This window comes from Monodon monoceros, unplaced genomic scaffold (assembly GCF_005190385.1).
Source record: "Monodon monoceros isolate NGI ecotype Baffin Bay Population unplaced genomic scaffold, NGI_Narwhal_1 Super_Scaffold_13, whole genome shotgun sequence".
NCBI lineage: Eukaryota > Metazoa > Chordata > Mammalia > Artiodactyla > Monodontidae > Monodon > Monodon monoceros.
Genome location: NW_021703769.1, coordinates 14,135,763 through 14,156,103, shown reverse-complemented (window position 1 = coordinate 14,156,103; position 20,341 = coordinate 14,135,763). Strand labels below are relative to the sequence as shown.

At 55.6% G+C, this 20,341-nt stretch overlaps 2 protein-coding genes across 13 annotated transcripts in view; both read right to left on the bottom strand.

The window, feature by feature from the left end:
* Window positions 1–1,692: 1,692 nt before the first annotated feature.
* On the bottom strand, window positions 1,693–13,795 carry SLC35C2 (solute carrier family 35 member C2). Of its 2 annotated transcripts, none has more exons than XM_029220424.1 (11): window positions 13,729–13,795; window positions 10,663–10,742; window positions 9,670–10,051; window positions 9,145–9,295; window positions 8,213–8,276; window positions 7,485–7,557; window positions 6,818–6,986; window positions 6,658–6,741; window positions 4,195–4,370; window positions 2,953–3,082; window positions 1,693–2,639 (listed from the first exon to the last, which is right to left on the bottom strand). In XM_029220424.1, the coding sequence occupies exons 3-11, from the start codon at window positions 9,787–9,789 to the stop codon at window positions 2,506–2,508; spliced, it is 1,101 nt and encodes a 366-aa protein (XP_029076257.1). In that variant the 5' UTR covers window positions 9,790–10,051; window positions 10,663–10,742; window positions 13,729–13,795; the 3' UTR covers window positions 1,693–2,505. The 2 variants fall into 2 exon arrangements, with proteins under 2 accessions (XP_029076257.1, XP_029076259.1); XM_029220426.1 differs by lacking the exon at window positions 13,729–13,795 and adding an exon at window positions 11,067–13,212.
* Window positions 13,796–15,394: 1,599 nt separating this feature from the next.
* Window positions 15,395–20,341, bottom strand: part of ELMO2 (engulfment and cell motility 2) — a 38,339-nt gene continuing 33,392 nt past the window's right edge. For 6 of the 11 annotated variants that reach the window (XM_029219823.1, XM_029219826.1, XM_029219825.1 and 3 more), the window contains 3 exons: window positions 19,943–20,025; window positions 18,012–18,089; window positions 16,586–16,933 (listed from right to left, as the gene is read on the bottom strand). In XM_029219823.1, the coding sequence (XP_029075656.1) occupies window positions 16,733–16,933; window positions 18,012–18,089; window positions 19,943–20,025 (362 nt within the window). In that variant the 3' untranslated portion in view covers window positions 16,586–16,732. Of the gene's footprint in view, window positions 16,934–18,011; window positions 18,090–19,942; window positions 20,026–20,341 lie in introns of all 11 variants that reach the window. The other 5 variants (XM_029219818.1, XM_029219819.1, XM_029219820.1 and 2 more) reach the window with 1 other exon arrangement.

The following is a 20,341-nucleotide window of genomic DNA, read 5'->3' as shown; positions in this document are numbered from 1 at the left end:
CTTCCACTGGAGGCCCCTGGGAGAGGCGGTGGGCATGTAAGCACTTAAAACTCAAAGCTGGAGGTCAGCACCTCCTCCCCCCCTCCCTCCTAGCAGAAGCCCTGGAGCTGGAGGCTTCGTGGGGACAGATGCCACAGCCTTGGAGAGACAAGTCACATCCTCAGCTTCCTTCAACCTGTGCAAGCACCGAGTTGCCATGGTGACACTGCAGCCCTGAGATGCAATGGCTGCAGACAGCATGGGTGCTTCCAGGGCTCAAAGCTGAGGGTGACGCTGTCTGGCCCTGGAGGCCAGGCGATTGGGCGGGCGGGGGGGGGGAGGAGGAGAGGGAGCCCTCCTCCAGGCTTGACTGGTAATTGCTGCTAAGTGAGGGGCTGTCATTGAACCCAACATGCAGGTAGTGGGGGCCCCCCCACTCTGCACCCTATAATTACTGCACCAGACAACACCTTGCTCCCTGTGCGAGGAGAGGGGGATGGAGGGGAGAGCAGACAGGAAGCTCTCATCCACCTGAGCCAGCGGGGCTCTGGCAGCCTCTCCCCACCGCCAGAGCATCCTGCATCCCAAGCAGCCTCTCTGGCAGAGGCAGGGAGGACCCTGGCTCCTTCCGCCTGCTGGCTCTCCCCAGGTCACCCGGTGTAGAACGCAAGCTTCCTTTAATCCTAGCCTCTGAGCTTGCAGCATCCAAGGGGGGCAGAGGTGCAGGAACCAGGTAAGACACCGCCTCAGGGGAGCCCTGGGTGTCACACCTCCACTTGCAGAAGCCTGCATTGTGAAGCTGAATTGGTAGCAGGAGACCTTGGTTCTAATTCCTCCTGAGCCAGAGGCTCTGGAGACCTCAGGCTAGTCACTGCGCCCTCCTGGGCCTCAGTTTCCCTAGCCGTAAGACGGAGAGTGGGACTCAGTCATTCCTAAGGACTCCTCCACAGCAGGGGCTGGCAAACTCCAGCCGACAAGCTGAACCCTGGTTTTATAAGCAAGCTTCCACTGGAACGCAGCCGTGCCCTTTTGCTCCTGTATCTCTGTGGCTGCTTTCCTGCTACTACAGCAGACCTGAGCAGCTGCAACAGGGACCATATGGCCCCCAGATGGAAAATATTTACTATCTGGCCCTTTACAGAGAAGGTTTGCTGACCCACTTCTAAAGTATGAACGCTCTCCTAGGCTTGATGGACTGGGCTGGTGTGGCTCTGATCTGATTAGAACAATTCACAACAAGTCCCGTCCTAGTCTCTCTACCGGAAGACACCAGGGTGGGTCCTCCTCCCACGACCCCTGCCTGAGTTTGGATAGTGGCGGCAGGTCGGGCACTTTCAGGAGCCGAAGCATGGTGCAATGGCGCCACCTGCTGTGAGTGCCTAAAAGCACTTGTGCCCGGAAGGACCACTGGCCAGCAGCTCTCACAAGGCAGGGGAACAGCTCACAGGAGCAGACCAGGCCTCAGAACCATCGCGCATCAGAGCTGGCATCTCACCTCCTCCCTCTCCATTTTATAAAGAGGACTGCAGTCTAGAGGGGTGGTGCGACTTGCCCAAGGTAGGTGAGCAGAAGGCCCAGGTCCCAGAGGCCCATAACCCTTCTGTGTAAGGTCCATGGACAAGCACGTAGGCATACTGTCCTGGCCGTGAATCCTAGCACGGCCGCTCGTTTAGGGTCTCGTTCCTGTGGCTGTTAAAGAAATTTCAAAATACATACTTAAATGACATTTAATCTGTTACCAATATTGACTTGACCCTCAGAGCAACTCTGAGATAATTATTATCCCCATTTCACAGATGAAAAAACTGTGGTACAGAGAGGTTAAGTAATTTGCTTAAGGTCACACAGCTAGTAAGTGACAGAGTCAATATTCAAATCAGGCTGTGAAAGCATTAAAGTCCCCAGGATATGAAACTCGGTACCTACTTTTTCCTGCCTGCAGGTGTGGTGGGGCCCTAAGAGAGGGCACTGGGGCTCAAACAGGAGCATGAGAGACATGGGAGGCCTGGAGTATGACCAGTCCCCCCAGGAAGGTCCCAGGCAGGGAAAGGAGGGGAGAGGTCAGGCCCACGCCTCCCTGCCTGCCCCCATACCTCCAGGCAACACAAGGTGGCCGGCAGACCGTAAACCCTTTATTTCCAAACTATAAATAGATCTGCTCTCTGAGAAAAGATGCTCTCCAGGCGATGAGGCGCCATCTTCTCCATCTCCCGTTCCTAACTGGCCCATAGTCCAAACCCGTTATACCTCTGAAATCACCACCTTGGCTCTCAGAGCCTGGCAAGTGGCTGTGACGCCAGCACCGCTTGGGCCCCGCTCCAGCCAGGTCTGAGGCTGGCCTGGCGCTCACCCCTGTTTGACCAACTCCCTGCCCTGGCCCACCACGTGGTCACGTGCTCTTGAGGCCAGCCTGGGAGACCCCGGCCTGCTGCTCCCCAGCGGCTGGGAGGGGCCACCCGGGTCCCCGAGCTGCCGACAGGTGTGAAGGCTGGGGAGCAGCCTGCTTCCAAGCTGCGCCCTGGCTGGTCACTGCTGCCCCTGGGCCACAAAGCGCCCCTCCTCCTCCTCGTTGTCCTCTTCCTCCGGCTGGCTGGTCCGGAGCAGCAGCTCCAGGTCGGGGCTGGAGCCCAGCCCCTTCATGGGCTTAGGGCCGCTGTCACCTGCGGACAGAGGCAGCCCAGTTACAGACCCGGTGTGGCCTGACGTGAGCATGTGCTGAGGCCCCCAGGCCCCCATCCACCCCCCGGAGACGGTCCCTGTGACTTCTCGGAGGAGTGGCGGTGGAGAATCACCAGGCAAACTTCCTCAATGAGAGGGACAGCCGGTGCAGAGGCAGCTGAACTGTGCAGACCAGACTGCAACTGCTTTGGGGAGTCAAGAGCCACCTGCCTCTTCCTGGCAGGGCTGGCGGAGGGGAGCCTGTGGGGCTAAGAGTCACGGGGAAAACGTCATCAGGAGACGGGCTCTGGTTACCTCTGGAATGCAGGGCTTTGAGGGCGATGTGCAGGGATATTCCCGAGAGGCAGAGGGCGAAGCCCAGCCAGTTCAAGAGACTGATCTGATCGCCCAGCAGATGAGCTGCCAACAGCAAAGTGCAGACTTCCTGCAGGAAGGGGACGTGCTCAGGAGGAGGAGGCGGAGGGCAGGGGCCCCGGGCACACCCACAGGGTAGAGCCAGACCTGCCAAAACTCCCGGGGCCTGGGCAGGCTGGCCTGCAAGGCAAAGGTGGAAGCCTCCCCAAGCTCAGCGAACCAGCCTGTGACGCTTTTTCCCCCTTTGTGTTACTGAGATGCAGCAGGAGGAGGTGCTTTTCACAGGGCTGTCAGGACTAGCAAACAAATGCAGGCTGGGAGCACAGGGTAGCAAGCCCACAGCCATGCCCACAGAAGTGGAGGAAGCTGCCCTTCCAGAAGGCGCCTGCGGATGGAGAGCCTCTGCTGCCGCAGGGGAATGAAGTCACACTGGGCTCTACAGGACGCACACTGCTCACGGGGTTTTTCGTACACACTGACTGCAAATGGGACCTGTCAGATGATGCATTCTGAGAAGCACGGCTTATGCCTCATCATTTGGTTGGCAAGACCCTCGGGGAACCCTATACTTCTGGTTTTAGGCAACACTGCTCCAGTATCAGTGTCTGCCTGGTCCATGGCCCTGAGCAGGAAGGAGTGAGAGAGGGTGGGGGAAGGAAGGGGAGAAGTGATGAGAGGAGAGGGTAGGGGTGCTGCTGGACAGCAGTAAAGGCAGGATTGGCGAATGCAAGGCACGCGTGATAAAACCATCCCTTACTGTGCCCATGGCAGACATTACCAATGAATCACAGAACTCTACGCTAATGAGTCTGACTGGGGGCTTGTCAATCCTGGCTCCAGGTCACTGCCAAATGACCAGAGCTGGCATTCCTGGTAAACCATAAATGCATCCCAGGACTGGTGGAGTCAGAACTGGCTTTGAATCCCACTCGGCTACCTCCTAGCTGTATATCCTTGGGTACGAGCAGCTCTTCATGTCTGTTTCCCCATCTGTGAAGCAGGGATGTGCATCCCCACCTCACACGGCCATGGTGATGGAAGGAGTGCAGGTGACAGCAGAGTGCGCAGCACCCTAACTAGGCACTTCCGTCTCTTCTCTGCAGGGCTCTGAGATGTAGGAGCTGGGACACCCTCAGGGGTCTCCCCTCTGAGACAGGGCTGGAGTCACCTCCAAGACTGTACCTTAAAAATGCCAGCAATGGAGAGAGTGAGGCTGGAGGTTCTGGAGACCAGGAGGAACTCAGAGAAGCCCAAACCAAAGGCGAGAATCCCGCCAAGGAAGAGGCTCCCAAGTACCCGCAGGAGCAGCCCTGTGTCCTGGAAACGGAAGATTTTCTCAGATGTGGACAAATGGAGACCTGGAAGCAATGGGAGGAGAGAGCGGGAGGCCATGTCCTGGGTGTGCCTGCCTGGGCGGCCTCACCCTACCCGGCAGCCGGGTGAGCTCTGCCTCTGCTGCACTGCACTCACTGCACCTGCTGCCTGCCTGAGGCCCTGAGCACAAGGACGGAAGGTGCCAGAGAATCCCACGGAGGTGGCTGAGACGTGGGGAAGCCCCGGGGCAATACAAGCCAGAGATCCTTGTAGGGAGTGATGGGGAGGCTTCTGAGCCTCTGGGCTAGAGTAGAGGGGGCTGGCACTGCAGAGGAAATCGGGCAGAAGCGCCTTGCTCCTTCATACGTCATGTACCTACCCGTCTTTGGGGGAGGAGGGGTGGGGGAGGGTGACTTCATGTGGCCTTGGCAGCTGTGACACCCAGTGGGCCAAAGAGAGACGGGACAGCCCATCACATGAGGACTGTCAATGTCCTGGGCCACTGGAGGAGTACCTTAATTTCAGGTGGGTCGCCTCTAAACAGGGATGAAACCCTATCTGTACAAACCTTCTCCATTTAGTTACAAAGCTGTGGGGTTTAGCCAAGACATGCCCCCTTTCTGGACCACAGTTCCCCCACTGATTAAATGAAAGGGTTGGGACTAGACCAGAGAATATAATTTGAAGAACAGTTCTCAAAAAGTAAACACACATGCGTACAAAGACCTGACAAAACCACGGCCCCTTGTTCCAGAGACACCCACACAGGCCTCCACGCACCAAGCTGCGCTTAGACTTTCAGAGGACCCTTGGCCCTCCGACACTGCCCATCTGAGAGAATGGTTCCCTTCCCTGCAGGAAAGGCCCCTGGTATAGAAGCAGGCGTGAAGCTGAACCCCCGACTCAGCAAATGGACGCCTGTGGGAGCAGGAGACTGGCCGGGTCCTGTGAGATTTGGGGGGGGAAGCACCAAAGAAATGCAGAGCAACAGCCCCCCCCGGGGAAACAGCCCCCCGAGGTAGGACATCTTGTCTGGTGCTGGGCTTAGCAGTGCGGCAAAGGCGCTGGCAAACTGAAGGGAGTTCGGGGAAGAGCAGCGTAAGTAATGAAGGTGCTCGGGGGATTAACTTACCAGAAAAGATTAAAGGAGCTAAACCCCTGCAGCTCTGCTAAGTGATGACCAGCAGGGGCTCTCGGGTGGGGGTCTGCAGAGACGGGGAATGGTGTGAACACCCAGGAAGGGAGGGAGAGTGTGGCGTTTGGTGAAGGGGGCATAAGGAAGGAATGGAGAGAGATTTTAAAAGGGAAGAAAAAAGGAGGCTGCAGAACAGAAGTTTCCTGGACAACGGAGCTGCAGAATAATCTTCTCCGAGAGGTCTGAGACACTTCACTGCTTGGAACTTAAATGGACGTGGGACAGAATTCTCTGTAATAACCCCGAGGACAGAAGGCACTCAGAGAGGAAGGATAAACAGATAGGGGACGAAGACTCGTTCCAAAACACTGGGGAAAGGAAGGCGGTGGGCCCCCTGCCTCCCCTTCCCCCAGCCCCCCAGCCTTGACACATCATCCTGCCTCTGCTCTGGGAGACACTGCTCACCTGCCTGGGCTCCTGTGTGCCGCCCTCTCCCCTCCCCCTCTCCCTTGCCCCAGAATTGTGCACTCGGCCAAGGCCAATCCCCTACACATCTCCCCACGTCTGAACCTACTGTTCCCCCTTCCTGGGACGCCCGCCCCCATCAGGCTGTCAAAATCCCATTCATTCTCCAAAATGCACTGTCTGGGAAGCCTTGACCTGCCTTTCCACCCCACCATCCTGGAGCAATTCATGACCCTGTGCTCCTTCTAAAAGAAAGAACGCATCATGGTTAAGAGGAAGGACGCCGGAGCCAGCTGCTGGATCCAAATTCAGGTGTGTTTATGAGCCATGGGACCTTGGGCAAGGCTATCTCTACTTCTCTCTGCCTCAGCTTCTTTCATCTGCACGATGGGGCAGTAACAGCACTGGCACACAGGCTTTGGGGGAGTATTAAAGGAGTTAATACGCTTAAATTGATCAGAACAGCCCTGGCATACCTTTAGGGCTGTCTGCATTCACCGTCATCACCGCCTGGTGTACTTATTCTACATGCGCTTTCTACGTAGCATTTATGTGCTGGATTCCAGCCATTTGGTTTAAGTGTCTGTCCAGCCCCCAAATCAGGCACTGCCAGGGAAGGGACCACCATCTCTGATCTCCGTAACCTCTGCAGCTACCACAGTGACAGGCTTGGAGCGGGGATGGGAGCTTTGCTGCACTGAGGTGCCCCCGAGGTGGACGACCCCACGTACCTTCAAACACGGCAAAGAGAGGGAAGAGCCCCAGAAACATGAGTGGCTGCAGGTGGAACATGGTGTCGATGGGGTTCTGGAGCCCTGCAGAAAGGGACACGGGCGAGCCATCAGGCCTGGCCCGCCTTCACCCCGCCTGGTGCCTAGGCCCCTCACTCACCAAGTTCCGCCTTCTGCAGGAGCATCTGCGTGAGTGTCCAGCGAATACCCCCGATGAACGAGGCACCCAGCACCAAGGCAAAGCCCTCAGCGTTGAACTGTGTGGACTTGTAGGTGAACATGAAGAGGCCCCCGGCGATGAGAAGAACCACCAAGACCAGCGCCGCACGCTGAAAGGATGGGGAGCAGTTGCAACCACCTTGGGGGTCTCAAGTTCACACCCAGAGTTTGGGGGCCAGCAGCCACCTTGGCTGCCCCTGGGGCGAGACACCCTTCTACCTGCCCCACCCTGGGGTCCTGGCCAGCCCCTGCCCGTCGGTGTAGCAGGGCTGACATCCAGCTAGCATGTACCGAGATCCTGAAAATACGGCAGTGCTTCCCTACAGCTGCCCGGACCCAGGAAGCAAAGGGTTCTTGCTGTACAGCAGGAAGCCCGCAGGACCCGCTGCCCCTTGAACCCTGTCTCCTTTGGTCACTGCTCCTGCCATACCGGTTTCTAAATATTCTCAGTAGCGCCCTGTGTCTAGGTCTTTCCTCAGCGAGTTAGCGCCACCTGGGCTGGGCTTATCTCCCCGGTCACACGCAGTGACAAGCCACTGCTCAGGTTCCCCTTGTTATTCTTAGCATCTGTGGGGGTAGGAGGAACACAAAAAAAGCTGGGGCCTCACCAGCTCCTCCAGCTTGAAGATCAGAGAGAAGATCAGGATGAAGAGGACAGCCGAGGATTTGGTCATCGTGTACCTGCGAGGGGAAGTCACCCGTGACACACCGCTGCAGCTGGGGGCACGGACCCACAGCACAATCAGTGGGCTGCAAAGGGTCGGGAGGAGACCCCTGACTTCCCTGAGGGCAGCAGGGCAATCTGGATACAAAGACCAAAGTAAGGCGGCCTGAGTCATCTGGGATGACACCTGACCTTTAATCGGAAGAAATCTATGCCTAAGAGGCCTCTGATTACCACCAGGGAGAAACTGAGCTTCCTGGGTCCTGTTATTTACCGACCCCTCAGTGCAGACCACGATGAGGCGGGAAGAAGGAGAGAAGGGGAGAAAGAGAGAAGGCAGAGGCTGTGCTCGCTGCAGCGCAAAATCTGAGATAAGAAAATAACTGTTCCGCCTGCCCCTCTGTGCCCCTTTCTCCGCTGCCCTGTCACCATTCCGTCTGAGCCCCCGGATTCCCCAGGCCACCTGGCAGGGAGGCACGACACCCCCTCCGTGCCTGGCTCACTGCAGAGGCTGACGACTTCCAGGCGAGCTGCTGGGTGCCAGGGAGGCGCGGAGAGAGCAAGGGGGTTGGGTCCCAGAGGGCAGTGTGATGGCTGGCCCGTCGCCGGGCACACAGACACGGTGCTGGACAGAGAGCCCCCAGGGCGGTGGTGGGCGTGGCCGGTACTCACAGTGAGACGGTGATGTAGAGGAAGCTCCAGTTGGACAAGCCCACGTCAAGCGCCGTTGCCAGTGCTGCAGAGACACGGGCCCCACCGGACACGCAGCCAGGGCAGGCCCGCACGGGTGTGCCCGCAGTGAGCACACTTCTCCGTGAGGCGCCCGAATGCCCCCTGCCTTGGCCTGTAGGCCTGCCTTTCTCTGGGGTCCTGCCCGCCTTCCTTTCTACCCAGCAACTGAAGGGTTAACTCCTGGCCCCCCCAAAAGGGGAGGGGGCGGCAATCCTCCACCTGACCGGCTGCGGCCACTGCGGCTCCCACTTGTTGAATACTTGGAACGTCCCCCTGAGGAGGGAGGGGTGTTAATCGGACCCTGATGCTCCCCGACTGGAAACTCTGCAGAGTGGCTCCCGCCTCTCTCAGGATGAAACACACACTCCTCTCGGAGGACCTGGCCCTCCAGGATCTGGCCCGGCCACCTTCTCGGTTCGCCTCTCTCCCCCTTCCTCCTACCAACGCTGAGTCCTCAGCCTCTCGAGACACTTTCAGTTCCCTCTCAGACCTACCCACGCAGCAACCTCACCCAGGCACACGAGTGCCTCCCGTCAACTCCCCCTCCGGGTCTCAGCCCACTCAGCCCCTGCTCCGGAAATCCTCCCCTGTGCCCCGTGGCCCCCAGGCGCCCCCTCTGCCGCCCGAGGGCAGGCACCCTGTGCCCTGCTCACTACTGTCTCCAGGCCTTGGTACCTGCTCGGTGTGTGTGTTCAAGGACGTGGGAACGACCGGCCACTGCTGCACGGCCCCCGCATCCCCCCCCTGCAGCGTGGCCGGGAGAGCCTAAGCTTCAAGCCACAGAGGCTTCCTTCCTTCTGGTCCGGGCCTCTGGCTTCCCGAGCTCCCTCCTGCCTCCAGGGCCCTCCCCGGACCAGCCCGCGGGCACGTACCTGTGGGAGCCACTCTTCTGAGGTAGTCGGTCCAGCTCAGCACCACACGGGCCCTGTGGCTGGAGCACTGAACCAGGGCCCTGGACAGGGCAGAGAACAGGAAGATCACAGCCAGGTGCAGCATGGTCATGAAGAGGGGGAAGTGGAAGCTCTGTATGGAGCCCAAGCACAGAGCACAGACGGCGGTGCTGTTACTGCCTGCTGCCAAGCCCCTGGCTCCCGCCTCCCGCCTCCCTCCTCGCCTCTACCTGGCGGCGGGGCGCTGAGGGCGCCGCAGTGTACAAGGGGCCTTAGGAACCCCACGGCTCCCCAGCTCATCCTGCGTGTCTCCCCCTCTCCTGATTTCCCCTCCATCCCAATATTTAAGGGGAATCCCTGGCATGGCCCTGTCGCGTCACTGGTGGGAGTGGCTTCCAGTGTGACTGGTTGAAGCCCATGCCTCCCTGCTGTTAAATACTGGGGGGCGCTGTAGTCCTGGCCACAGCCATCTCCTACCCGGCCGGGCTGGCGAGGCCCCCGCGTTACCTTGGTCAGCCACTTGTTGTAGAAGGTGATGCCGATGGAGAAGCAGTAGTAGAGAAGGACCAGCCCCAGAGTCAACACTGCCCTCCACACAAAGGCCACGTCGAGGGCCCACCTCCCCATCCGTGGAAGCTGCAGCTCCCTGGCTCTGGTCAGTGGGGGCGGACCTCTCCTGAAGATGCCCACAGGGCCCGCAGGAAGGGCCAGTCGAGCTGAACCCGCGACTTTCAACAAGCGCGTCTCCTGGCTGGCGCTCTCGCTGCCTCCATGATCGGGAAGCGTCCCCTGAGCCCTAGACTCTGTCCTCACCTAAGGGGCTGGTGGCCCGAGCCGACCCTCTCCATGATCAACTGCGTACACGACTCGCCGGACCCCAGGGCTGAGGCTAGAAAGAGGAAAAGGCCGTTCCGGTGGCTCTGGCAGGGGGAGGGCTACCCCACGTGTCCTCCCCAGCCCTGGCCCGCGGAGAGTGGAGCGAAGCGGACAGGACTGCAGGACGCACAGCTCCCTGTCACGTCCACTCTCCTGTCACTTCAAGCTGTTCTCCATGAATTTCCACCAAAGTGACCTTTTAAAAAAGTAAATCTGATCATGTCAGAGAAGACTGCATCCCTTCAGTAGCTCCCAGGCTCCTACGATAAAGACCAAAACCCTTCCCTGGCTAAGAAGGCCTGCTCCGCCCTGCCAGACTCTTGGTGTCCTCGTCCTGCCACAGGGCTTTCCTTTTCCCAAACACATCGGGCTCTTTCCTGCTGCCCCAGGGAGCTGAACGCTCTGCCCACCCTTCATTCCTTCCTCAGCAGATCCTACTTATCTTCAGCTCGAATGGCATTTCCTCAGGGAGCACCGCCCCCCACATGGGCCCCCCTGAGATACAGGCTGCTCCCACGGCTCCCCTACTTTTCCTTCATCGTGCTTGTGTGAGGCTGTGTCCCCCAAGGGGCTGTGCGCTCCGAGCACACCGGAGCCACAGTGCCCATGTCAGCTTACACCCACCTGGCACACTGTGCGTTCCCTGTATGGTTTGATGGCTCGATGCAAGAAAGGGCACGTGATTTTCAGAAGATGGATCTGGGCTTTAAGGCGTTGAAAACGAACTGGTCAGTACTAGGGCGTGGACTACCAGTCAGTCAAGTCTATATGCCATAGTTTACATCCTTTACCAGAAAAATAAATTCATGACAAAAAAAAAACCCAAAACAAAACAAAAACCAAACCGGAAAAGCCACACCTCCCATGCCCTAGCCTCTAACAACCACTCCCATGGAGGCAGTGCCTGCCTGAGGGTCTTGCCAGAGGGAACCACTCCCTGCCCCTCTATCAATCCAGCCAAGCCTAATGAGTGTCCAGAGCACGCAGGCTCGGGGAGACCAGGCGTACCCGGGACCAGTGTGACCCACCTGCTGCCTCACCTCCTCCTCTGAGACACTCCCCCGCTGCTGAAATGCCACCTCCTTCTGGAAGCCTTCCTAGAACCATCCGATCAGACATACCTTACTTCCCCCACCCCTGGTCCTTTCTAAAAGGAGAAATCACATTCAGTTCTATACTCTGGAACCTGGCTTACCGTGTCTCCTCCCCCGAGGCAAACTGGGAGCTGGCACAAGGTTTTGCCCAGAGGACACCCTAGGCTGTGGCTCTCTTCAGGAAACTCTGGAAACCTGTGCTGTTTTGGGGAGACTCTCCTAGCTTTTAGTGAGTCGGGAATATGGGAGGACAGTCCACATAACTAAGAACTGTTCAGCACCCTGCAGGACTTCAACATCCACAGAGGTGAAAGATCTATTTATAATTCCCTGAACTTACAACCCAACTCTGTTTCACATGTAACACAAAGTAAATTTTCCATGGGTCTCCTAGGCACTAAAATGTCCAATAATACCTATACCATGTACACTGAGGGGAGACTGAACTGTTTTTGATAAAACGGTACCACGAGTTCCCAGTTTGGAAAAACGACCTCATCTACAGACACAGCAGGCATGGTTTTCAAGCTGCCAACGCGACATGGCTGCAGCCACCTGCACTGTGGCTTTCATACCCCCAGAGGTTCTACCAGAGGTGAAAGCACCCACTGCTTCTTTGTAGTTTCTAGTACCGCAGGGCCCAGGAACTCACATATTGAAACATTTTATCATCAATTATTTTCCTTTTATTTCCCTTTTATATTATGGTTAGGGGATCGTCAATTTTTTTAAAAAAAATTATGTGTAGGTCATTTTCATTAACCATAAATTTCTTTTGCGGATAATAAGGGGGGTTGTTACCAAAATATCTGTCGTTCAAATGAAGGTGTTGTATCCAGCGCGTTGAGAACCGCTGTGCTAGGTGATCTCATGTGGTCCCATTCCTTGAAATGTGAGCTTACATCTCCCCAGTGTGGATCCCTCTCTCCGACCTCCTCAACTCCACAAGAATATCCAACTGCCTCCTTGTCCTTTTCGGTTGAATATCTAACATCAGGTGTCTCACACATAGCCTGTCCAGGGCTGCCTCCTGTTTTCCAGGAGTCATCCACCCTCCGTCCAAACCTCCTCTTCCCACCTCAGCCAGGGGCACCATCGCCTGGTAACTCAGGCCAGAAATCTTGTTCTCACCCTTAACTCCTCTCTTTCCCTCGGTCCACATTCAATCAGCAAATACTGTCTCCTCTATCTTGAAAAACTATCCCCAGTAAGGTCCCATCTCCTGACCTCCACCACTACATCCGAGTCACCATGCTCCCCGCCCTACACAATGCACTGGCCTCCTATACGGTCCTCTCTGCTTCTGCCTGCAGCCCTCACAGACTCCTCTCCCCCAGCCAGAGAGTGCAGCACGGGGGCACCAAACCTACATCTAACAGCACTTCAGGCCTATGCTCTTTCCTCTATATCAATGTTTCCCAACTTTGGCATTATTGATATTTGGGGCCAGATAATTCTTTGCTGGGAGAAGGCCTGTCCTGTGCACTGGATCCCTGGTCTCTGCGCACTAGGTGCCTGTAGCATCCCTTCCCCCTCATCCCAAGCTGTGACAACCAAAAATGTCTCCAGGTGTTGCCAACTGTTACCTGGGGGCAAAACTGCTCCCTGTTGAGATCGACTGCTGATGTCCCACAGGAAACCACGGGGCGTGTTGGCACTAAGGGAGCTTTCTCCTGGCACTCCCTCCCTGTGGTTCCCCCAGGGCTCCCATGCCAGGGCAGTCTGCACCCTCCTGTGAATCGACTTCTTGCACCTTCTGGCTTCCAGTGGGGTTCCTGCTCCAACACTGCCAAGCCTTCCCTCCACCGTTCAAATCCTACTCTTCCTTCAACGAGCCAGTCCAGGTCCCCCACCTGCAGAAAGTCCCCATGCCCACCCCAGCCCACGCGGAGCACCTTCTCAAAGTCAAGGAGGCTCCTAACTGGCGTCCCTGCTTCCTCTCCCCCGCTACAGCCTGGAGTCCACCAATCAGCCCCAGAGGTGGTCTGAGCACAGAAAGCAGACCAGGCCCTCTGGGGCTGACCCTGACTCCTCAGCAGGCCCAAGAGGAAGGCCTTCCACCCTCTGGCCTCTGCCCATATCTGCAACCTCATCTTCCCTCCCGCCCACCCGCCACGCTGGCCCCTCGTTTGTCCAACACATCAAGCCTGTGTCTTTCTCTGCATTTGCCGTTCCTTCTGCCCGGTACACTCCTCCACAGACCTGTGCTTGGCTGAACATCCTGGTTGAGGGGGAGACCTCCTAATCCTCCTGGCACCTCCCACTACCTGACGTTTCCTTGTTTGTCCACGTGTTCACTGCCCATCCCCGACTCCCACCCCACCGCGGGACGCGGCCTCTCCAAGGGCAGGGCCGGGGCCGCGTGATGCCCGCCTGGATCACGTCGCGGGCGCTCGGGAAACGCCGGGGAGAGCGCGCGCGCGCGCGGAGGCCCGGACCCCTCTACGACCGGGACACTGAGGCCCGGGATAACGAGCTCCCCGGGGGGCCCCGAGCCGCGGCGCGCGTTGCCAGGCCGGGATCCCGCTCCCAGCCCCGCCCGGGTCCACCCCCTGACCCCGGGAGGGCGCAGAAGGGCCGCCGCGCGGCCACTCACCTCGGCCGCGGAAGCTCCAGGCCCGGATCCTCCTGCCGGAAGTGCGAGGCCCAGCGTCGCCACGGGGGGGCAGTTCTGCCGGAAGCCGCTGAGGGCCGAGAGGGGGCGGTGTCGGGGGCGGGGAGGCGGTCAGGGGCCGGTCCTCCTGTGCCGTCTGCGGGGCCCAACGCTGTGCGCTTCCGCTGGTCGGGAGACCCCTGGGGCCCGACGCCGAGACTCCCCTCGTTCGGTGTTGTGTCTCCTGCGCTCAACCAGGGTCTCGGTCTGGAGCCTCGGTGCCTGCTGCGGAGCCCTGCGCATCGCGGGCAGCCAGAAAACAATCACCTACTTACAAATTAAGTATTTACCGTATTCCAACACAGGGCTGGGCAACGATGGAAACACCGAGCTGGATCTCTCCTGGGCTTTTTCTTCTGGGAGCTCAAGCCAGCTGGGGAGTGATGTCAGAGGCATTAAGTTTTAGGACTTACGAGATCCGTGGGAGGGAATAAATAATAAACATTTGTGAAACATCTTCCGTGGGCCTGAAAACTTTATAAGAATGATCTCAATTTCATTAAGTTGAGTAAGGGGAGAGCATCCCAGACAAGAGGAAATAAGGAGGCGAGGAGAAGGCTGGAGCCCTGGCTTGGAGTCCACTTGTTTATAAGGAGAGTTAACAAAAACCATGGTTGGAAAAGTAGCCAAGGGGCAAGTTGCAGTAGTCCCCAAAATGCCAGCTAGGGAGTTGAGGTCTTACTCATCTTTCAGGATGGATTAAAAGGGTCAGAGCAGTTCGAGAGAGAGAGAACCATTTAGGCCAGGGCAGGCTAGGGTTGCAGAGTGAAGCCCAGTTTGGGACTTTTTGCCCCTCCAGGACTGTGGCTCTAAGGCTGGCTGCAAACAGGAGTCCTTGCAAGTGACTCAGCTGGGCTCCCTGGCCTCTCTGAACAGAAGGCCCAAGGCCAGAGTGTAAGCAGTTCCTTATGCAAACCGCTGCTGCCCCGCCCGCACCAGCTGGCATCACCAGGCCTTCGTTCATTCAGCACTTACCAACACCTACAATGGCACCCAAGCTCTTGGCTTTATTGAGTCCCCAAGGCTGCACGTACTTTCTATGCCTTTTGAAAGCGCTTGTCCTCGCCCCCTTCTCCTTCAGAGGCAAGATAAAGTATCTACTTCATCACCGCCCTCATTCAAGCCTCCCAGCTACCAAGGCTGAGGTTTGAGCGACAGAGACAGTGTAGAACACCAGCTGGCAGGCTGGGCACTAAGCACCAGCAACACACAGGGTGAAGAACATGTCTTCTTTGTCAGGCACTAGTACTCGAGCTGTTCCCTGGCTGTGTCCCTGGCAGGGAGGAGAGGGAGGCCATGTCCTCGAGGGTGTGCAGTATGCCTTTCCCTGCTATACCTGGCAGGCCTGACTGGAAAGCACTTTGTCCTGGTGTGACAGTCTGTGAGCATCCTTAACCAGCAGGGGTGTGTGTACGTGTACGTGTGTGTGCAGGCATGTGCGTGTGGGGCAGGGTCGCTGAAGAGGAGGAAGGGGCTCTGGGAAGGCGGCTGAGGGCTCTAGCTGGAGCTCTCCAACGTCTCCCAGACACAGTGAAATGAACGCTTGTCAAGGTGAAAGCTCCCTCGGGCAGGGAGCAAGTACAGAGAAACAGCTGTTAATGGGAACCAGTTTGTACATGAAAGAGTATTTATTGAAAACATGGTTACTGACAGGAAGCTCCTGGCCACTCTCAGGTTACAATCTTGGCTCACAACTGGAAGTGTTACCTTTTTTTTTTTTTTGGCCTCCCATTTTATTTTCCCTCAAACGTTCCATCCTAGGATAGGTAGATCTTATATAAATATATATACATGTCTGTATAAGTATGGCCTATAGTAAAGAAAATATATAGTACACTCTTCATTGGGCAGTACCCACCATGCTAGGCTACCAACACTGAATGCCACTGTGTCCACGCGTGTCCAAGGAGACGGGCTGTGCGTGTGGTTTACAAGTGCTGCAGCACCAGGGAAGCCTCACTGGCACAGCTGTGGCCTCCGCTGGCCCCAGCCGGCTCCCTGAAATCATGGCCAATGGCAGAAACCACAGCGTTGGGGGAGGGAGGAAGGGAGGCTAACCTCCCGAGGTCTGGAAGGCCAAAGGAAAGCAAACCGGAGGGGCCGCAATTCAGGTGAGGTGGGAGCTTTCTCCCCGAGGAAGGAAAAGATATAAATGTGGCGGGAGGGGAGTGGAATCTAGTGACCTCACCACAGTCTAGACCCAGGCTTCATCTGGGCTCTTCCTTGAGACTAAGAGGGTGGGACTTGGCCTGCATGTCTCTGACTTGCCAGGATGAGAGACAGAGCTTGTAGGGAGACATGTCCATCTGCCCAGACAACTGCGTGGGCAAGAGGATCCGGTGGCTCCGGAGACCAGAGATGTCAGAGATGAACCTCAGCAGCACGTCGGCCCTGGACGAGGCCAGGTGAGCCCTCACGAAGACGGCAAAAGCAAGGGCAAGGCAGCTACTGAGCAAAGGCCAAGGCTTCCACTTAGATCTGAGACACAGGCCCGGGTCACCCGAAGGCAGCCTCTCCAAGGCTCTCAACATGCCCAGCACGTCTGTCCTCTGGGGCGGCCTTTCCTGGGCCAGCTCTCGCCCGCTTGGGGATCCAGGCAACTGGCGAGCAGGGTCAGGAAGAAAAGGTGAGTGGCCGTTGTTAACTCCAGCTCAAGAAGCAGTTTCTTGGCCTGGAAGGCAAGGGCGTCTGCTGTTTATTCCTCACGGCCCGACCCCAGGCTCCCCGGTGATGGGGACGGCAGAGCACCCTGCCTTCACGGCTCAGAGTGCACAGGGACCGAGAGGAAGCTCTGGGCGGCCCGAGGTGGGTCTGAGGAGTGACTGGCATTGACTGGCCACCACGGTCACTATAGATTCTGTACAAGCAAAAGACAAGGCACCAGACTGTGAGTGTTCCTCCTGGGCCGCAAGTCCCTTGCTGGGTACCGTTGGCTCCGGCTCTGGGCTCAGCCGTAGTGATAGACAAAGTCGTAGCTGCTGGGCTCCTTGGGCACTGGCGGCGGGGCCTCGGGGATCTGGATGTTCTCCAGGTCCAGCAGCCGCAGCTTCATCTCCATGCTCAACAGGGTGTCCAGGTCACTCTTGGTCAGCTCACTGGACATGTCCTTACCCAGAAGGGCACTGAGGCCGTCGATCCAGATGCAGTACTGTGAGAAGCAAGTTGCAAAATGTCACTGGTGGACCCTGGTCAGCGGGAGGTCCTGCCAAAGTCCCTTTGCTGACAGGGCTCACACAGCCTCTTTGGGCCCTATTCAGTACAGGCAGGACTCATCTGGGCTAAGAGCAAAGGTAAACTGGGAGGTGATTGTTCACTTTCTCAAAAGACCTTCTGATTTTTATAAGGGATTTACACTTAAACTCCCTAAAATAATATGAAGTGTGATTTTTAAAAATGCAATTAACAAATACAGCAAAACAAGAACTAAGAACAGGGACACCAACTAGTTTCTCTTTACAGAAACCTGAAATTGCCCCGGAAATTTGTAATGGTGGGGGGGAGCACATATTAGGTGAAAAGGCAGGAAACAAAAGGAATCTCTGTAGAATCTCAATTTTGTTTCAAAAAAAAGTTAAAAAAAAAAACAACCGTCAATAAATGTTAAGAATAAGTACTAGAAAAACTGAACTAGAGGGTCTCATGACAAGAGGGAATAACAAAGAATTCTCAGCCCATCCCTCCCTAACTTCTGTTCCATCTTTTTCCTGCCTTTGCTCACCTGTCTCCCACCTGCTAGTTCTTCACTTCTTCCCAATCAAACTCCACTGGCAGCTCAGGCCCTGCCTAAGGGTCTCCTCTTTCAGAAGCCCCACCTCCAGTTCCCTCCACTGGCTCTCAGAGCTCACCAGACATGTATGCTCTCAACCACAGCTGCTTTTCAATATCTAGCATCTTCTAGTGCTACAGCTGAAACTGTAGTCCCCATGTAAAGAGGACCAGATCCACCTGGCTTCAAAGCCCAGGTCAGATCCACTACAACATATGCCCCAGAGCCCTGGAGAGGGAGGATCTGTCAGGCTCACTTGGGTGGGTGGCCACGCGGAAACTGAAAAGAGAAGCATTTTCCTAGTTCCAGGCAAACAAGTTATCCCTAGTTGGTGTCGGCAGCCTTCGTCACACTCTGGGGCCCCTGCCTTTAGGGGGATGTTTCTGTTCTGCCCACCCCTCCCCTCCAGCTGCAGGCACAGAGAAGGCCTCGCTGCCCAAGGCAGCGCCACGCTGCTCACCTCATACTTATTAGGTGCAATGAAGTTTAAGGTTTCGTCGGGGTCATACAGAATGGAGAAAGCCAATTCCAGCACCTCCTAAAGGAGAAAGGGCTTCAGTTATTTGGAGCAAGGGAATGGCCTGAGCCCTACATACCAAGAGCTTGGTCAAAGTCCTAGTGACTTGGCACCACCACCAAATATGCTGATTCAGATGTGATGTCATCAAGGTCCCAGGGCTCATGCACAAATGTGGCTGGAGATGAGGGCACCGGTAATCAACCCTCACTAACCCACCTAAGTCATGCCTAGGATGTGGTGATACTTTCTAAGATTGGAGAAAAATCATTTCTCAACACTCGGAACCTTTGAATGTCAGAGTCCACGACTGTATATTACCTTACATATATATCTGGGTAATTAAACTGAAAGTCTTAACAGTTTAAAAAACACACCACAACAGAAACAAATTGTGGCCAAAAATGGGACAACTGAGCATCAATAACATAACTGTAATGACTGAAACAAATATAATAGGCTTAAATCCATGAGTTCACAATACCACTAAAAAACCAAAGCAAAACACATGCACAAAATAGGTCACTGTTGGATGATACGAGGGAACTAAGTCCTTGTTTTAAAAGTAGGTACATAAAAGAAAAGAATCAAGTGTTTATCCTCCCTTCTTATAAACTGTACCACTGGGAAACCACCATAGATGATGGCAAGTCTCTCTTTAGAGAAGTAGTTCGACTAATAAACGAAAAGGGATGAGCGCACTAGAATATCACTAGTTTGCAAACCTTAATTTACTAATGAAATGAGGTACTGAGCATCCAGAGTCTGCTAACATCACAAAAAAGACAGACAACCAGACATTATGTGCCTCTTGATAGAACAGAATACCATCTAGGAAGGAGTCTGGCCAAAATAAAAAGGTCAAGCCTGAACTGGATCAAGCCTCTAGATCTCTCTACCAATTTACAGATCTGGGACAGAGGAATGGGCTCAACTACACCACAGGGAGACAATCAGCAGATTTCAGACTCTGGGAAACTACCAAACAAGCAACCTGGTTTCTTCAACTAATAAACTGCAAAGAGAAGGGAAAAAAAAGAGCTGCAAAAGATGGAGGGGGGGCTTCCCTGGTGGCGCAGTGGTTGAGAGTCCACCTGCCGATGCACGGGACACGGGTTCGTGCCCCGGTCCGGGAGGATCCCACGTGCCGCGGAGCGGCTGGGCCCGTGAGCCATGGCTGCTGAGCCTGCGCGTCCGGAGCCTATGCTCCGCAACGGGAGAGGCCACAGCGGTGAGGGGCCCGCATACCACAAAAAAAAAAAAAAAAAAAAAAAAAAAAAAAAGATGGAGGGGGAACTTATGAATTAAGAAACTTAAAAGACTTATCACAGTGCAGAGACCCTATCTGGATTCTGATTTAGCAAACTAAGTGGGTATGAGTGTGTGTATGTGTGCATGCGAATACACATAAACACATATATTTTTGTATAGAGAAACGATGACATTTTTAAGACAATTAGTGGAAAATCAAACATCAATGGCATACTTGATACTAAATAACAACTTTTTATTTCCTTTTAGGTGTGCAAATAGTACTGTGATTATGTTAAGAGAGTCCTTATAATTTAGAGATTCATTCTAAATATTTACAGAAGAAACGACATAATACTTGAGATTTTCTTCAAAGTAATAAGGGAAGAGGGACAAGTGGATGGGTACACTTTGCCCTGGTTGATGAGGCTGGGTGAGGCGTCTATGGGGGTTCTATCTATCTTGGCGTCTGTTCAAACTGTTCTTAACAAAACATTCAGGATGAACTTAACGTGAGACAGCATGGGGGCGAGAGGTCACGCACCTAGAAAGCAACCACCACCGACTACGCTCCACGTACCACTGTGACAGCAGCTCAGACTCTGGGCTGCCTCTCCACTCACCTTGTTCTGTTTCAGAGCACTTTTCTCTTTCATGTGGGGACAATCTTTCCCAGTGACAATGGCCTTAATGTCTGCAACAGGAACTGATAAATGAGGGGAATTAGTTTCTGGAAGCTTTATGTTGCAAGTTGGTCCTTGCATCAGTGCTGGAAGGGACGGCCCAGCCCCCAGACCCACAGGGCTGTATGAGCTCAGGGAGGGTTCCCCGCTCCGTGGTCGCTTCGCCTGGACTCTCTGGCCTGCTGCGCTGTGTCAAGTCTAACTGGAGGTGGGTTCAGGGCTTCTGCACTGTCTGCCTAGGGAAGGGGGCCTCAGACACTCACCTCACTTCCACTTCGTGGCGATAAAGATGACAACGGCCACGAGAGCAAAGGCAGCTAATAATTACTCTTACCCCCT

Excerpts from the sequence above, each read along its gene's own strand:
- SLC35C2 (XM_029220424.1), bottom strand. The coding sequence starts at position 9,789 with ATGGGGAGGTGGGCCCTCGACGTGGCCTTTGTGTGGAGGGCAGTGTTG. Across the intron at positions 7,558-8,212 it reads CTCTACATCACCGTCTCACT|GTACACGATGACCAAATCCT; the intron begins GTGAGTACCGGC and ends TTCCCCTCGCAG. Across the intron at positions 2,640-2,952 it reads CAAAGCCCTGCATTCCAGAG|GTGACAGCGGCCCTAAGCCC; the intron begins GTAACCAGAGCC and ends CTCTGTCCGCAG.